General features: G+C 36.8%; 1 protein-coding gene across 3 annotated transcripts in view; it reads right to left on the reverse strand.

Annotated features, from left to right (window-relative positions):
* ATP8A2 (ATPase phospholipid transporting 8A2) overlaps positions 1 to 19,949 on the reverse strand; it is a 700,434-nt gene that overhangs the window by 178,007 nt on the left and 502,478 nt on the right. For all 3 annotated transcript variants that reach the window (XM_080660784.1, XM_080660782.1, XM_080660783.1), the window contains 3 exons: positions 10,326 to 10,400; positions 4,085 to 4,207; positions 1,606 to 1,684 (listed from right to left, as the gene is read on the reverse strand). In XM_080660784.1, the coding sequence (XP_080516910.1) occupies positions 1,606 to 1,684; positions 4,085 to 4,207; positions 10,326 to 10,400 (277 nt within the window). The remainder of the gene's footprint in view (positions 1 to 1,605; positions 1,685 to 4,084; positions 4,208 to 10,325; positions 10,401 to 19,949) is intronic.

Here is a 19,949-nt window from a genome sequence, read left to right on the forward strand (position 1 = left end):
TAACAGTTGGGAGTCTATCCTCTAAACATAGAACATGAAGAAAATGAATGGATTTACGTAAAGAAATCTACAGCAATTCCACCATAAACTATAAGCCACAATCTCATACCACATAATCATAGCTCCGGGATTAGAAAACCAATGTTTTTACTGCAGAATGGGGCCATATTAATTCCTTTCGAAGCAGGTAAGTAAATGACCACCTTGTAAAACTTCTCAGAGTCCAAAGACAAGCACTTCAGACCGAAACAGAGTGTAATGTCTACATGATAAGGGTATTGGGTCTGGTGGTAGTACTGTGGTCAACCTGCACTATTTACTGTCTCTTCTTAAGCACAAACAGCTGGGCTCAGGGACAAAAGAACAGTTGCCAAAATTGTCCTGATGTTCATCAGACATATTGCTTCCCATCTGCAGTCAGTCCTAATAAAATGATGGCTGCTTCTACCACTAAATTGTCAGAGCCACTGAAACAAACCATACCCAACACTCTTATATTCGTAAACCCATTACGAAATCATTTCAAGATAAATTAAATCCACACTGAATAAAGATGAATCACAGGAAAGCTTTAGAGATAAACAAAAATGATCACACTAGAATGTTCCTTTGGGGGTGGGGATAGAAGCAAAAAATTTTATTTTCTGATCTAGACACTTAGGGACCCTCGAAGGGCCCCACAGAGGGCTTTGAATGTAAGGTCTGAGGAAATGGAAGGAATAGGTCATAGGGTAGAATAAATTGGCAGTGCATGCATTTTATCTGTCAGGATTTAATAGGTTAATATCAGTGAGGATGAATCATTTCTGCTTGAAGCACAGAACACATCGACACAGAAACAAAGAAGCTTGGAAACTTTATATTCTTTGGGTCTCTGAACAATCAAAGGCCTTGTCTAGTCAACATTTGGAGTAATTTTTCCCAGGGGAATTATCACTATTTGAAAGGGATGAAAGAGTAGCATTCTCGTGATACCTTTTTGTTTTCTGAGACTAAAAGCTGTCTCTGTGAGAGGCAACATTTGGATGTATTGAGAAGTGTGCACACATGCGGAGTCAGTGGCTTTTCTCAAACATCTAGCTGTAGGGTAGACTACAACTCATCGGGAGCTATGTCCTTAAACACACTTTAAACATTTGCTTGAAAAGTATATGCCAAGGAGAGGAGACTCAGGAAACTAGGTTAAGATTAAATTTTTAAAAGATTTGAGTTACTCTGCTTAAGGTTTGTGTAGCTTGGAAAATGAAAGCCCAAATAATTAACAAAAAATTTCAAACTCAGAGACAAGAGGCATCCATGTCTCATTATAGTACAGTACTTTCCTTCAAGATCCTTGACTCAAACAGTTATTAAAAATAAAGTTTAGGATTCCTAGGATTTAAGCTCTCCAGGCAACTGGAAAGAAAATGGGTTTTCAGAGCCAGAGTGGATGAAACCTACGAGCTATAAACCTGAGATGAGGGCTCATTGGATTTTAGGTATGTTTTTCTTCTCAGATTTGGTTCTTATGATCTCTATGTCTGCAGAACTGGGCAAAAAAATGTGAACAACTGGCAGGAGAGGGATTGCAAAGCTACTTGCTGACAGTGGAAATCAAGCCGTTACCGTGCTCCAGCGCCTTCATGGGAAACCAGAAGAGGATGAGGGAGTGGACCAAGGCGTTGATGCAGTGACCCCAGAAAACCTACGGGAAAACAAACCGAGGGAGTCAGGAACTGCCCACAACTCTGACCTCCCTGTAACTCAACAAATGCCTCATTGTGAAGGACGCTGGCAGCATGCTGCATGGCTCCAGGAGTAGCATATTATTCTTGAAGTTAAACAAAACAAAACAAAACGATTTCCTCATTTTTTACACACAAATGACTGGATGATCTCCAGATACTATTATTTAGTACAAAGACCTGAATGTATATACACATGTACTTAGACCAATATACAATCTATCCACATCTGAAAAAAATGAATTATGAGCTGTTTTCTTTAGAACTCTAAGAAAGACACCAAATTTTTACAACCAAAGACAACAAAATCATCAAGAAAAAAGGTTATTTGGTCAAAATTGTTAATAGGAGACTGAAACTGTGTGTTTTCTGAAAGCATTAAAAACATTTAAAATGAAATTCTTACACAGCATTCTCTTTTGTTTTACTCCTTTAAATCTCTCCATTCAACTTTTTTACTTTTTTAGAATTTTGGTTAATATCATGAACATTTAAAAATTCTCTTTACCTTAACACTTGTAAGGTCAAACAAAAGAATGCAAAATTTATTTTCTTCTAAATTACAGTTTCATAAATGCATTTAATCATCTGTTTAACCACTGAGATGATAGAACTACTAAAGCCAGGTTAAATTTACTTAAAAATTTACAGATTGATCTGGGAATTGTCATATAGTTCAATCCTAGGTAGGACAACATAAAATAATGAAAAATTATAAGACAAAGAGATTTTATTTTAAATGTTTACTTTCCTCCTCGCTGCTATACTCCCCTCCCCCCACTTCTCAGATCTTCAAGGTGCCTGCAAATAAGTCTCAGATCCTTCTCAGCTCTATTACCTTTAAGGGTCCATTCCCTACTTATTTTGCATCTTACACAGCCTTTGAATTCAAACTCTCTAAAAAACAGAGTTGATTTATGTAAATAATGCAGAACAAATAGGCCATTGATAGATATTTCCCACTGATAGAGTCACAGAAAACAAGGATTGACAGAGTCATCCAAGTCTCCTGTGTATGAAACATATCAGAACCAATAGAATTCCTTTTATTTTTTCCGGTCTCAGGCATGCTCCAAAATAAGGCAGCTCTGAAGGAAGCTATCAGTAATACCTGGCTTAAAATGAAGTCTTCAGACATTGTTCTCTTTTTGAGAGTTCCGTATGTCTTCCTTACTAAGACTCCAGTGGCTACCAGAAAATCATGTACACAACCAGAATCCAGTATTGTAACTGACCCGGGCAGTGGACCTCTGTTTAAACTTCCTAATCCCCTCCTGCACAAAACCTGCCAGGAACGTGGCAGTGCAGGTGTGTTCACAGCTTTGCCTCTTCTGCCAAACCAGGCACATTCTTCCCTTCTGGCCGGTGGCAGCAACTGCTCTGCCACTCGCAGCTGTGACTGGCAGTAGGGTGAGACCCCCTCAGCCATCATGACTGCAGAATCTCTGTGACACCTAACTCAGTGCCTGCTTGACTCTTGTCAAGATCGCCTGAACCTTTTTGTAAAATGTTTTTTCTTTTCTGATTCTCCATCCTGAAAAAAAAAATACCCATGACTGACTTAATTTCTGTGTCCACATCTGGACAATTTTATTCACTAACTAAAGTAATATTTTCTTTTAAATGACAAAACAAGTAATGGTGGTAAGAAGGCTCTAGCCTCCTAAGTGTAGGTCTTTATGAAGGGGGAGGGGCATGTCTGATGGCTGATCCTACAGGAACTGGGGCCATGGTGCTCCTGGCCACACTGATGTCTGAGGCACATGTGGAGAGGAAGGAAGGAGCTGACAAAGAAGAACCAAAAGGAGCACCATGTGTCACATGGCAACTTCCTTTCTGATTTGGCATCTAAAATTCACTGGGCTTGCTATGTTGAAAGAGGGCCCTGGTCTTACCTCATTCAACTATTCTTTCTAGAACTCATGGACAACAGTGTGGTGATGGTGGGAGCAGGGGGAGTTGGAGGTGGAAGAGGACATAGAGGGGATAAAAGGTGATGGAAAATATAAAATAAAATTAAAATTAATTAATTAAAAATATTCTCTCACCGGGTAGGTGTGGCTCAGTGGTTGAGTGTCAACCTATGAACCAAGAGGTCACTGGTTCCCAATCAGCGCACATGCCTGGGTTGCAGGCTCAATCCCCAGTAGGAGGTGTGCAGGAGGCAGCGGATCGATGTTGATTCTCGCCCATCAATGTTTCTGTCTCTCTCTCCCTTCTTTTCTCTCTAAGAATCAATATTAAAAAAATATTCTCTCTGAAGCTTCCGTGATCTCACAGGCTTATAACTAGAGCAGGAAGACAAAAAGCAGTGCTGACTCCTTTTTCAGGTGATAATTCTGTGATAACATTCTGTTTACCTTTGTGTTGAAGCCTTCAGCATTCTGGGTAATTTTGTAGAGCTGTGGAAACCTGAGCATGCTCTCCTGAGTGCAAGACCTCTCAAAGATTCCCAGAGTGAAAGGTGGTAATGCGGTGAAAATCTGTGTGGAAAACAAGGAGCCATTAAAAGAGATCTTTCCATTCACACAGCTCAAGTGTTTCAGTTCCATGGAATGATGACTTAACTCTCAGGCAAGTCCAAACCTGAGCATCAATGATTCACAACTCTGGAGACACCATCCAAACAAAGAAAATAAATGAAAGACCATTTTCAACTATTGTTTAATCAGCATAAAATAAATATACAGAACTAAAAACATTGCAAACATTTGATTAGCCAAGAAAGCTGGTTAAATGAACAGCTACCTTCCTATGTAAGATGAGTGATGATTTAGAATCACACCCTCCTTAGCTTTGTGAAGTGTGTCTTCTGTTAGTGCCAGCGGAGGCACATTTTACAACCCCCCATCCTGATTTTATGATCAAATTTCAGGAAGCATGATGTACTTCATTATTCATTTGGCAGACATTTATTGGGAGTGAATTATGGGCCAGATACTGTGATAAACCCCAGGAATACAGAGATAGAAAACAGAAGGAAAAAAAGGAGAAGAAACAGGTCTCTGACCTCCAAGAACTCTGTCTATTGCAGAGGTGGGACGGGATAGCCAGCAACAAGCAAATAAACAAATATGTAAAACACAGTGCTCTGCAAAATTACTCATGGGAAGAGTGGGGAAGGAGAAGAGGGAGTCCAGAAAGCATTCTTGGACCAAAGAGCATCTGAACTGTAAGGCACTGTACCTGTAGAATTTGGCAGGATGATAAGGGATGTGCATTTCCGTCTGGGAGGTGCGGTAGCCTTGTGGGTCATTCTCCTCTGTGGTTCCAGGCACACGGGTCACCAAGACTGTCTGAGTCACTCACTGCTTAGCATCAGCATTGAGCAAATCCATACCCACAAACCTGGCAAGCTCTCAAGCCCATGGGAACTGTATGCGTGTCTCTAAGAGAACTCTGAATGCACATCAGTTATGGGGAACCTGAGAAATAAGCTTTCCCCAGTCTGCTGGGAGAGAGCCATCAGCAGTGTGGTGGAGGAAGGCCAACACAACTTGCAGGCTCCTTCCCTCACCTGGAGCAAACAGGGAAAAGCCCTGGGATTTCAGTGCGCTACAGATTCAAGGAGAAAAAGATCAAGAGTAGTTGTCCTCATTTTCCTCACAATAACAGAAGTTATCTGTTTAATGCCTAGAAAAAGGTGCTGGGAACAAACATCTCAGAAGCTCTGCATACTCTTAGCACATAAACTGTCCTGAGAAATGTGCACATATGTACACTGTATGTGGTGCACCGTCAATACTGCCATCTTATTTTTTCTTCTCCCTTTCCACTTGACTTTCTCCTTCTATCCTCTTCAAATCCTCCCCCACCCTTCACCATAAGGCTACCAACCTAGGAGGCCCTCTGAGATTTTCACCCTGCTTACAGCATGCCTCACACACATATATACTATTGAGGGATCATTATTTGTTTTACAGAAATAAGACATTCACATTTTTCTTCATAACATTTTTCTCACTAAACAATACATCATGGGAAGCCCTCTGAGTCCCCTTGGTCTGAAACTAATGCAGCATTTTCCTGCTCACATAATAATTCATAGCATAGATGTACCATACTTTTTCAACTGTGCATTCATTTTTGTTTCTAGGTCTTTGTTCTCACAAACATTATGCAATAAACATCTATAATATATTATACCATTTATACTTTGTATTTTATTTCTATGGGATGGATTCCCTGAAGTAGGGTTGCTTGGTAAAAAGATATGAGTATTTTAAATTTTACCAGATTCTGTTTGGTTGCTTTCTTAAAAGGTTCTAATCATTTTCTTTTTCCTTCTCAAAAGACAATGGTAATCTTTCCTCTGCTTTCTTATCAGTAATGGGTGTTATGTTATACTTAATATTCTGTAGTCTGAAAAAAATTAAAGATATTAACTCTTTCTTTAAAAAAATTTACATTTCACCAACTACCAGTGATTTTGATCGTGTTTCCATGTATTTGTTGAACATTTGGATTTGAAAATGTCTAGTCAAGTCCTTTGTACTTTTTCCATTCATGTTTTATCACCTTTTCTAAGAGTGCTTTGCATATAATAGATATCAACTCTGTCTTTATGTAATAAAATTTCATCCAAATGCAATCTTTGTCTATTGGCTTTCTTTATGGTTTCTTTTGCCATATAAAAGCTTTTAATTTTTATATGGTTAAGAATAGCTTTTAAGTGTCCAATTGTGGTTATGAAGTTTTCAGGAGTTTCTTCAGGATTCTTATAGTTTTATTTTTCACATTTAAGTCTTATTATATCTGGAATTTATTGACTATGTGATTTAAGATGGGGGTCCATTTTTTTTTCCCAAATAAAGAACCAGTTGTGAGAATACAACTAATGAAGCCAAACTTTCTACTAACCGGAAATACCATCTTTGACATTTATTAAATTCTCACATATGATAGACCTAGGATTTAAAACTGGAATCTTGTTCTAGATTCTCTGGCTTATTTGTCTAGTTCTATGTTAATATCACATAGATTTGCTTACAGTGGCTTTATAGAATAGTCTAATGTTTAGCAAAGATATGTTTACCCTTTTCATTGCCCTTTTTGGACATGCATGCTCCCTATTGAGAACAGAGCCTGCAACCTGGGCATGCACCCTGACGGGGAATTCAACTGTGACCTCTTGATTCATGGGTCAATGCTCAACCACTGAGCCACAATAGCAGGGTATCCCTAATTTCTTATTTAAAATGACATAATTTTAGAATTTTACCATTTATGGCAACATGTTTTATAACGAATCTGCATTATGTTATGTGGTTTCTTTCTTTCCTATTTTGCTTAGAGTTCTTATTTTGGGAATGGCAGCTGAATTGCCTCCAATACTTTTCATTATGTTTTTCTTTTTTTTTTTTGTGGTTGGTACAGTGATATTTAGAATTTTTTAAATTTACTTTGAACCTCCTGTAAAATTTATTTTGACTTTACTTGGTCAAATATTTTATTTTTTTGATACACCCCTGAACTCTATTTGCTGATGTCTTACTTAGAATTTTTGTATTTATGTTTTTAAGTGACACTGGCTAATAAATACTATCGTTTACTTTAAGTTATGCTGGCTTGATAAGATTAAATAGTATAAATTTTCTGAAACAGTTTAAAAATAAAGTTATTGCTTCTCTAAAAAAATCAATAAAATTTGGCTGAAATCCATCTGATAATGCTAGTTTTTGTCACTGCTGGCCTCTGTACTCTTATTCTATCCATAAAATAAAATGCTGTAGAAATTTGAGATACTAGAATAATAATGAGAATCCAATGGGACAGCATTCATTCATTATTTGGAGAGATGTAAGTGTTTAAGTCAGTTTACTGCTGTTTCATCTGCTGTGAGAGTTAAACTGAGAAGCAGTGATGTGCTACTTTAGGTGCCTATGGGACTCAAACAAAGAAGAAGAAGAACAGCATAAGTACTGCTTAAAGAAAATGGAAAGAAGAACCCAGTGAGAAGAGAAAATGCCATACATGTCACAAACTGTCTTGCACTGGGTTTTTGAGGAGTGATTCTGCAGTAGAAAAAAAATTGCCAAATAGTACATTATTGGAATAATAATAGTGAAATTGAAATATGGACTAATGTGGATTAGATAAGAGTACCGTATCCTTGTTGAATTTTCAGATTTTGGTCATTACATTGCAGTTATCTAAGAGAATTATCTTAGCAACTGTGCAATAAAGTATTATGTAGTAAGGGGCATAATGTCTTAACTTACATTCAATTGCTTCAGAAATAAATGTGTTCAGGGGGTGTGTGCACATGTGCCTGTGGGCAAACCTCCATGTTCTCAAAAGCTTTGGTCCTCTCACCATAACTGAGTCTGAAGATCAATGACTTTCCTTCCTGACCCCACTTCACAGATCCTAGACATCCACTCTCTGCCACCTTTCCAACAATTGTACTGTGTACTCCATAGAATCTTAGGGCCGTTTCACCTTGAAATTTATTTCTCTGCTGCAATATTCTCTTCACTATAGACTGGGGAACCAACGTAGATTAAAAAATATTCCCAGCCCTACTGATCAAAGATCTTTGTGAGTCTTTAATGTGCATAAGCTTCACTAAAAAAATTTGTTTAAAATTCAGTATCTCTGAGAAACTCTGTTAGGTTGGGTCAGAGATCAGAAATCAGCATCTTTAAACAAATCCTGGTTATTCTCATGCAAGTGGTCTGTGGACCATATTTTGGCCAATACCATCCTACAGCCAGCCTATCAGCATCTTATGAAGAGGAGGCACACAATTTAAGTTTTGTAATTAATTTGAATTGCCCAGGACTGAATGGAACTAAAAGAATAATCCAGCTCTCATACTCTGAGCGTGAAAATCGGGCTAACCTCCATTTGTCATTTAATCAGGTGATATGTATTCCAGTTTTGGCTTTAGCTCTAAATCACTGTCTCCCAGGTCTCAGCCTCTTGTTTCTAAATACATATGTGGGCATGGGTTTGGCCCTTTCCAGCACTAAATCATTATGGAGCAGTCAGCATATTTCCCCCTAAATGGTCACATAATTTTAACCTGCTCAAAACAGTTTTAAATCCTGCAAAGTTAACAATCTGTCCAAGGGGAGGTGCTTGAGTCCCTATCCATGTGGTAGGTGGTTGGAGTAGCTTTTCTAGTACAGGAGATAAATGAATATCAATTCAGCCCTGCTCTCACCACCTGTCACCTTTGTCTTTTTGGGTGTAAGTATTAGCAACAAACTTGTTAGTGCACTCTGTGGTGAGTAACACAGTACTGACCAATGCTGTGTATACTCAACATCCAAACTCAGTCTCAGGGTCATCGTAGTCTACATATCTGATTCTCTTAGTCTTTTTTTTTTTTTTTTTTTTTTAGTATGGATCTTAGCAGATGAGTTGGCACCCAGAATACTCCAGGCATCTGATTTCTATCGTTTTTTTCATTTTAATTTCTTTATTGATTGAGGTATTACATATTTGTCCTCATCCCCCCATTACCTTCCCACCCCCACCCCCACTCATGCCCTCACCCCCCTGTTGTCTTTGTCCACTGGTTAGGCTTATATGCATGCATACAAGTCTCTTAGTCTTTAAACTGCACAGGACTGGGGCAACCTGCTATATGCAGTATTCTATACCTAGCACCTAATATAGTGGCTACTCAAAAAAGAAAAAGGAAGAAAGGAAGAAAGGAAGGGAGGAAGGGAGGGAGGGAGGGAGGAAGAAACAAACAAGGGTTAAATGTACGGACACCTTGAATATCCAGCCACAAGTGTATATTCAAGCTGTAAATATTTATAGCACCACAATATATATTATTGTGTATTATTTATGTGTGGTTACTTCCAACTATACCTATCTATGATGAAGCAGAGAATGTCAGAGTTAGGGTCTAAAACAAGTGTGAAAGTACAACTCAAAAAACCTGCCACACTGGGGTGTCTAAAGCACTTAGTACAAGCCCCTCAGCTCCCCCCCACCCCCCGCCAGTAACACACAAAGCTAAGTAGCTACTTAGTCATTTAAGCTTGTAGTTTATATTTATTTACAGCTTTTGCACTCATTAGAGTCAAGTAATATAAAAAGAACTTAAAGGTCATTAACAAACACCAAATAAACTGATTACCATTCACCACAGGAGCTGGAAGTCAGAATTCATTATTTTAGCACTAACTGTGAAAGGAAACATCCTTCCATAGGACAGTTACGTTTAAGAAAGACAAAAAGAACACTAGATCACATCCTGTATGCTCATATATCTATGTTTAAGAATTCAGAAATAAAATCACAAAGTGGAATGAGTTTAGATATAGTTCAGAAATATTCTCAAGCTAAAAACTAGAAAATGTTGCACAGGCATTCAGTAAGGAGGTAACAAGGGTCCATTATCAAGATATATGGGTTAATAATTTCATGGGGTTATTCAAGAATGATCTGCTATGATTGAAACCATGTGTGAGAGTTTGGGCTTCTGCAGGATGTGTCGCAGCAACAAAAGGCCCTAAAGATGTATTTGTGCTGACTGCTATGTATACAGATGATGGACTTAGATACACTTCCCAGACATAAACAGTAAAGGAATGTCACTGAAGTTGTGTGTGCTATCAGACAGAGATGGAGAATGCTTACCACATTGTACAAGCCGATGCACCAACGTTCAAATAAAATCTGTCCAGAAAATCCATTTACAAAGGCGAACCAAAGCTGAAAGAGAAGAAAGTTCATGAAGTTTTATATCAATATTGACCTAAATGTTTCCATTCACTGAAGAAGTAGCGGGAATGTGGACCACCAGCTGGACACAGCTGCTAAGGAATAAAAGCCACAGGACCGTAGCAATTGTACTTTCATAAAATATGAATTCCCAATATAACAAATCTAAGGAAAATTTATATTTAAGGCATACAATGATTTTAAGTGATAATATGCACATATTAATAGAAAAAGCAATGATGTTTAATTTATAACTAGTATGTTTTGTGTCAATACTTTTTCACTGACTGGAAGAGTCTCAACTTCACGTTCCTTTTCCCGATAAAGTTGATTTGATAAATATAATTTATCTTTGTGGGACTTTCAAATAGATAAAAAATTAAATGAAAAACAACAAGAATTCCTCTGCTGGTCACATGTGCTCTTAGCTCATAAAATGCTGACCCTCCATAATCGAATGTCCACCACTGTAGCAAAGGCAAAAGCATGATATATGGAGGAAACATGCTTAAATCATGTTTTGGAGCAACATGGGTTGTATAAATAAATAAAATGTGGATGATTATGCAAGTATTCAAGTAGTTTATAATTCTAATTGATTAGGCAAGACTGACATAAAAACTACTACAGAGTGAAGTGCCAGGGACATGCATGACAAGTAAATAAAACTATTTTAAAGAAGGGATGATCGCTCAGGTGTAATTCGGAGAAGACATGGAAGTGGAAGAGTGGAGTAGAACAGGGCAAGCCATCAGGTTGAAGGACAGGAACCCAACTTAAAAGGAAGTGAATACAGAAATAGGAAATACAAACTGCTGCTATTTAAAATTCAGCTAAATTGATATGCTACAACAGGATTCCAAGGATTTTGGGTAGACCTTAAAGTATTTCATGCTAATCCCAGAATCACAGATTTCAGTGGTATAAAACTGTGACAGACTGAATCTTACCATAGTGGAACACTGGCAACACAGAACAGCTGCACCACAATAAGCTGGGTTGAGATAAACTCTGCTACTGAAATTGTACTGAATCAGAATTTTCAAAATCAGTTTCTTGACTCCACCAGACTAAGTTTCTTGAGATAGGAATTATTCCCTATCCTGTGCAACTGTACACAGTATATGATACTTGGTGCAAATAGGGACTCACTGAGTTCCAGTGGGATCAAATAAATACTTCAATTCAATTGCCAGATGAAGTTTTCTTAGGCACAGCTCTCATCATCTCATTTCCTAGTTAAAAACAAAACAAAACAACAACAACAACAAAAACCCAACTATTAGGGATCCCTCCTAAATCTAAAATAAGCTTGCTGCCCTTTAAAAATCCTTCCACAAACTATCTCCCAAGAGGTCCCCATGAGGCCTGGCTATTCTCAGTGAAGACATACTAGTGGAGAACTAAGAATTCAGAAGTTTGTGTTGTGCTCTGTACTCACAATATTTTTACAACACCTATTCTAATATTAGCTCTTCCTAAAATGGCGTTTCAATCACACTGCACCCTATGACTCGAGGCCTTGGCAAATAATCCTTCAACCAAACTTTCAGTGCAATGAGAGCCTGGATCCCACCTGATTCAAAGAAATTTGTAAACTGTTTCAAGGGTTTTAACTAACTTGCCAAGATTGCACCGTACATCTGTAGTCTCTTATTCAAACAACTGAGCAAACATTGATAAATATTTAGTAAACACTATTTTACTGCTTAATTCAGTTAATTTATTGTCTTCTGTTGAAGGTGGAGTAGTGATATTTTTACTGCACTCCCCTCCCTAATGTCAATTGAAATTAGCAAAAATAATTGAAAATGGAAAAGAAATAAATACTTTTAATGACACTATGAGGGAGCCTTAATTAAAGCTACAAATTACATAGAATAGAAACTAACATGACAAGATCAAGGGAGCATGCCATAGCAGACAAAACCTACAAAGCAAAAAGATATCTAAGAAATGCATGAAACAACCCAAGAGATAGCTGAACCAATTCCTATTTAGAGAATGGGATCTAGAGGTAAGGACAAGTCATGGCTGTAGTTCCTGGACTGATTGAATACAGAAGGCAAATTGAAGCTAAAGGACACTGTAGGCCTTTTCTCTTTCCCTCCACCCCAAGAAGCAAGTGAGGAGAATGGCAGGGTAGAGTAGGGAGTATAGATGGCAATCAACTTAGCAGACACTTGGCAGACAACTGAAAGAAATAAATGTAAAATCATGTAACAAAAAACCCATAACATGCAGAAATTCACTGTCAGGCATAAAGGCTTCTGACTCACTCGAAGAAATGGTGAGGGAGGTGCTTACTACTGAAAAGTGATGGGTGACCAACATGGAAGAGACAAAAAAAATTGATGAAAAAATGTTCTGAGACAAATTTGAAGACATCTTTCCTAGATCAACAAAAATAATAAAGAAAAAAGACACTGTGAAAGAAATAATATGAAACCATCTCTACAGAAAAACCAGATCACTAGGCAGAATAAAATTTTGAATGCTCTTGGTGATCCTTTGAGAGCTTTAAAAAAAGTATGTGTTTTCATTAAAACAAGATCTAAAATTGGATAAGTAAGATATCAAAGAAGGAAACAAGAAAAGATGCAAGCTACATGAAGGAAAATAAAACCCAGACTTGATACTGAGGGATTCACAATCAGGGATTCACAGTCAGAATAGAGTAGGCTTGTGAAAACAAGTGCTGGCCAAAGGGCAAAGGTAAACATTGATTTTAAGAGAAACTAATAACCTTTCAAAGATGATTTTTTAAAAATTCCAAAAAGGTGTACCTTAAAACACACACACACACACACAAAAAAAAAACCAACACAACAATAACAACAACAACAGAATAAGTAGAATAGAAAAAATGTTCAAAGATATAGCAGAAGAAAGTTTTCTGAAATATTCTAAATCCTTAATCAGCCAATGGAGAGGGTACCCTTTGTCCTTGTCCCCAGGAAACAAAACAACAGATATAGAAAAAGCAACACCCACACATACCCTGATAAATAAATTCATGAGTTTTAAAATTCTATAAGATCAAATCTTTCTTATAATCCTCACCCAAGAATATGTTTTCATTAATTTTGAGACAGAGAGAGAGACCAATGTGAGAGAGAAACATTGATTGGTTGTACATGTCCTGACCAGGGATGGAATCTGCAACCTTTTCATTTATGGGACAATGCTCCAACCAATTAAGTCGCCCAGCCAGGGCAAATCTTTAATATAGTCAGGCAAGAAAGCAATTAACCTGCAAAAGCAAGTTGGCTTCATCTTTCTCTCTAGCAGTACATAATACCAGAAGCCAATAGTGGATATTTACAACTCCTTAGGGAAATAAAACATGACAAGAATTTTAGCAAAATACAGAAACCAAGGAAATAGTAAAAACTGAAAATATTACATAAAATGTGATGATATAAATATGTCCATTATATTAATAATACAAAACATTTTAAATGTTCAATGGATAAAAAATAAAACCCAAAATATATGCTATGTACAAAAGAAACATGTCCAACAAACATGAAAAAGAAACACTATTTGAATAAGATCAAATCCATAACCCTGAATTAACAAAGCCCAATAGATGAGGTTGTCGCCTATTGTTCTTAAAACACTGCTTCTTCGTCACTAAACTATAATGGGCTTCTATTGGTTCCTTGCAAGAACCAAGTATGGATCTAGCTTTATATTTTGTACCCAAATATGAGGCAATTATGTCAATAGCATTTGGTTAATAAGCCATCTTTATCTTATTTGTTTGAAATGCCCTTTATTATATAATATATTATCATGGTATTTATAGAAATTTATATAGTATTTTGGTCTCACTTCCTATATTCAAATTTATTACAGATGGCTTGAATATTTAAATATAAAAACAAAACTCAAAGCATTAGGAGGAAACATTAAAAAAAGTTTTTTATATATGAAGCTGACTCTCTATAGACATGGAACTTAGAAATAGTACAAAAGAGGAGTCATTTGAAACAGTTCATTGCTGAGAGAATAAAAATAAAGTTGAGAACAAATTAATAAATAGTGCAAACATCTATAACATCTATGAAGACAAAGGCCTAAATTTCCTATATAAAGAGTTCTTACAAATGAGAAAGAAAACTGCTGACAAACTGTTAGGAAAACAGGCAAAGAACATATGCAGTGTGATCACAGGAAAAAATTATAAATATAGAAAATTTCACTTTTCTTGAAAACTCCATACACGTGTGTGTGCACACACACGGACACATACACTGATAACATTTTTTTTAGATGAACAAAGATTTAAAAGTTTGTTTAAATAAACAAAACAAACAAACAAAAACCCATTCCTTCATTTCAAAACAAACAAACAAAAACCCATTCCTTCATTTGTTTAAACTTTTAAATCTGAGGGAATAGCTACTCTCATATCCAGTCATTGTCTACAAATATGTTTACTGTACTTTTCCTTTGACCCAATGATTCTACTTTTAGGGACATACTCTAAATTATATCTTATAGTTATAATTACATAGTATTCAATATTAAAATAAAAGGGTGTTTACTATAGTATTATTGGAAAAATAAAAAATTAGAACTTATACTTACACTGATAGCTGGTTAAATGAATTATGGTTCATCCATAACAATAAAACACTATGCAGACATTAGAAAGAGTATTATAAATCTGTTAAGTGCTATAATATAAAAATCTCGCAGATATATTGTTAAAATGAAAAATATCAAGGTATATGTTGAATAGTCATGATTGTACAGAATAGATGATATACTTATATACATGCTAACTTTTTGGAAGATATAAGAAATTGTTACTATTCATTGCCTTTAGATAGCAGAAGTGTTCTCTAGGCAGTAGGATGGAGATTCTCTTATACTTCTTGTACTGTTCTGAACCTTTAAAACATGTTCATGTTTTATTGATATAACTATTTCAAGCAGTAATTCTCAACTAGGCTTCATTTTGCTTTAAGAAGACACTTTACAATGCCTGGACACATTTCTGAGGGTGTACTGGCGTTCAATGGGTAGAGGCCAAATGTTCAGCTAACTAACCTACAATGCCCAGGATAGCCCCCTACAACAAAGAACCATCAGGTCCAAAATGTCAACCCTGGATGAAAAAAATAAATTTATTAGAAATCTTGTTGTAACAGATGTTTGTAATAAGCAAAATAATGACATGTGACAGGTTTCATGAAGCCATGATTATGTGTGGGTTTAGAAAGTTTTGTTTCTTTTTTATTAACTCCCCTCTTGCCTGGTCTCACACATAGAACCAAAGGCCCTACTCTTTAGAGGCCATAGGAGCACTGAATGTGTATCCGAAACTTCACATATTTATATTCCTGAGACAGAAATATATAGAAATTACTTTAAATACAGAGCATGTTTTGCATAACTAAAACACTCCAGTTGTTGAAAATATACGATAAGGGGAAAACCCTAAGAAATCAAGCATCTCTCTCAGCATTAACCTTTGCTCCAAGCCATTCTGAACCATGTAAAAATTTTCAATCTTCACTTCAGATTAACATTCTTGATTAGCTGAATGTTGGAAAATTTTCAATCTTCACTTCAGATTAACATTCTTGATTAGCTGAATGTTGGAATATTTCCTATAAGCAGCCAATGTTTTGATTCTGTCCAAGATGGCACTGGCTTGGCCACGTTTCTTCAAACATTTTTGATATATTTGTACTAACTTTTATCAGTTGCAGGTGCTGCAGCATTTTGGAAAGTACAAACAAGCTCATCCTCAACATTTCCAGTTCAATTTCAATCTTCATTCAAATAATCCATCATTAGATCATCAGTTTATTTCATTGTAAATATTTATGTGATAAAGACAAAAATCAAAACCAAAATAAACAAAACAAACAAACAAAAACCCATTCCTTCATTTCAAAATCCATGAGTTGTTTTTTTCTTACATTGTAATCTAAACACTCAAACTTGATTTTGTTTTGGCAAGATTTCCATAGGTGAAATGGAAAAAGTATGAGAACACACTGTATTTTTAAATATTTACATGAATGTACTTAGTTTTTATTTCATATATTCATGAGACAGGTACACAATGGCTCCCTGACACACTATAAAATCAGACTTTCACACTGGTTAGTTATATACAAATGTTAATTAATATACAAAAAAGAAAGCCCAATTCCTAAACATTAATGTCATTTGGGTGGAGCACAATTTCCAAGCTGCACCAAACACAACCCTTAATGCAAGCAGACGGCCTGTCCCCCTTCTGATGTGCAGTTACTGGGCCCACAGCTTGTTTATAGCCACTAAATTTTATTTTTCTGGATTAATGGGGGAAAAGATTCCTCTGCTTTTACTTTCTTGTTAACTAGGAATGCTATTAAATGAATACAGTCAAAGCCGAGAGAGCTGGGTCCTGCCTGGACGGCCTCAGACTTGGTGAGCTGGTGGGAAGACCTGCCAAGCACTAACGGCTTGCCAAGCTCCTGGGGTTTTTGGTCCTCAAATGTAGTGCTGTTATGAGCAAACTGACCCAAACTTATTAAATAGCTTTTCCTTCTTGGAAAAAATCTTTCTTTGCTTTAACTGCTGCCTCACTGCCAAAAATGCAGTAACCGTCTTGGCTAATTGCACAGACTCCTGTGTAAAGGTCCCAGTGCCATTGTACAACCTCAGTGGGCTGCTTCTGCCACCACTCAGGTTCTCAAGGAATAGTTGACATACTTAGATGGTTTCTTGATTTTGGAATGGGAGGATCTGGTCTTCCAAGACCCATGGTAGAGAAATGACTTGGAAAAGTACCCTACAGAGATCAATTAAATAAATTAGCCATATGGGTTCTTGCAAAAGTGGCAATAACTTCATGATCTACTGATTTGCATATCAGGTCTGAGCTGATTAACCAGGATTAACCATATCTGTTTAAAAAGCAAAACACTATAATATTTTTGGAATTTGATCTGGCAATATGTATTAGGTTAACAAATAAGCATCTACCTTATTTAGAAATTCTATTTTTAAAAATGTATTTCTCATCACTAAAAGCACCTTTGTATAAAAACGTATCTTATTTTGCAGTACTGTTAATAGCAGAAAACAAAACAAACAAAACAAAAAGCATAGAGAAGAAAAACCCTCAAGTTCTTTATTAGGGAGTAAATGTAGCAAGTCTATGAAATACTAAGCACTTATATATTACAATGTTAATTCTCTATATATGTACGTGAAAAAATGTATGCCAAAAAATAGTAATAGGTTGATTAAAAAAGGCAAAATAAGCAGGCAAGTCAATATATAGGTAGGTAGAAAATCAAGGGGGGAAAATCAGAGATGCCATTATGGAGTAGAGGTTATAAGAATTCATCATCATCATCATCATCATCATCATCATCATCATCACAGTAATAGCAAAATACCCTAATAACTTCCCCCTTAAGTATCTTTTGTCCAATAAATTATGGGATCGAGTGGCCAGAATTAAATAGTGTGGGCAGGGCTTCATTTCTAAAGTCTGTGGAGATGTAATAAAGGCCATATATGACAAACCCACAGCCAGCATCATACTCAATGGGCAAAAACTACAAATATTTCCCTTAAGATCAGGAACAAAATAGGGATGTTCACTTGCACTGCTCTTATTAAACATAGTACTGGAAGTCCTAGCCACAGCAATCAGACAAGAATAAGAAATAAAAGGCATCCAAATTGGAAAGGAAGAAGTAAAAGTGTCACTATTAGCAGATGACACGATACTATATAGAACCCTAAAGATTTTATCAAAGAACAACTGGAACTGATAAGTGAGTTCAAAAAAGTAGAATACAAAATAAATATCCAGAAATCAGTTGCATTTGTATACACCAATAATGCACTATCAAAAAAGAGAAATGAAGAAAATAATCCTAATTCACAATTGCTCAAAAAAGCCTAGGAATAAATTTAACCAAGGATGTAAAAGACCTTTACTCAAAAAATTATAGGACACTGCAGAAAGAAATTGAAGAAGATACAAATAAGTGGAAGCATATACCATGTTCATGGACAGAAAGAATTAACATCATTAAAATGTCCACACTACCCAAAGCAATCTATAGATTCAATGCAATTCCTATCAAGATACCAATGGCACATTTCACAGAACTAAAACAAATATTTCAAAAATTTATATGGAACTACTAAAGATGACAAATAGAAACAGCAATCTTGAGAAAGAAAAACAACATTGGAGGAATCCTACTACCTGATATCAAACTGCACTACAAGGCCATAGTAATCAAACAGCATAGTACTGGCATAAAAACAGACATATCTATATATATAAAAGCCTAATAGGCTAATTGTCCCTCTGACCATTTGACCCTTCAACCAGTTGCTATGATGTGCACTGACCACCATGGGGCAGATGCTCCAACTGGTAGATTAGCTTGCTGCTGGGGTCTGGCTGATCAGGATTGGGAGAGATGGGCTAGACCAGCCGTGAGCAAACTACGGCCCGCGGGCCGGATCCGGCCCGTTCGGCTGTTCTATCCGGCCCGCAGAGCCAAAAGAGCGGAGGGTTCTCTTGCTCTCCCCTCCTCTCTTTTACTTTGAATTTATATTAGTTCACACAAACACTCCATCCATGCTTTTGTTCCGGCCCTCCGGTCCAGTTTAAGAACCCATTGTGGCCCTCGAGTCAAAAAGTTTGCCCACCCCTGGGTTAGACATACCCTGGAGCCCTCCCACAGTCCCTCCCCGGCCCCAATTGTGCACCAGTGGGGTCCCTCAGCCTGGCCTGCACCCTCTCATAATCTGGGACCCCTTGGGGGATGTCGGAGAGCCGGTTTCAGCCTGATCCCCGCAGGCCAGGCCAAGGGACCCACCAGTGCACGAATCCATGCACTGGGCCTCTAGTAGATTAATACAACAGAATAGAGAGTCAAAAAATAAACTAATGCCTTTATATCAATTAATATTTGATAAAGAAGGCAAAAACATATAATGGGTTAAAGATAGTCTATTCCAGTGGTCGGCAAACTGCGGCTCGCGAGCCACATGTGGCTCTTTGGCCCCTTGAGTGTGGCTCTTCCACAAAATACCACGGTCTGGGCGAATCTATTTTGAAGAAGTGGCAATAGAAGAAGTTTAAGTTTAAAAAATTTGGCTCTCAAAAGAAATTTCAAACATTGTACTGTTGATATTTGGCTCTGTTGACTAATGAGTTTGCCAACCACTGATCTATTCAATAAATGGTGCTGGAAAAATTGGACATGTAAAAAGTGAAACTAGACCACCTTCTTACACCATGCACAAGAATAAACTCAAAATGGATTAAAGACTTAAATATTAGACTTGAAACCATAAAAATTCTAGAAGAAAATATAGGCAGTAAAATCTTGGGCATTTCTCACAGCAGTATTTTTTCTGGCACATTGCCTCAGGCAAGGGAAACAAAGAAAAATAAATAAATGAATGGGACTACATCAAGCTAAAAAGTTTTTGCACAGCAAAGGAAACAATCAATAAAAGTAAAAGACAATCCACTGAATGGAAAAACATATTCAT

This window comes from Plecotus auritus (assembly GCF_963455305.1).
Source record: "Plecotus auritus genome assembly, chromosome: 3".
NCBI lineage: Eukaryota > Metazoa > Chordata > Mammalia > Chiroptera > Vespertilionidae > Plecotus > Plecotus auritus.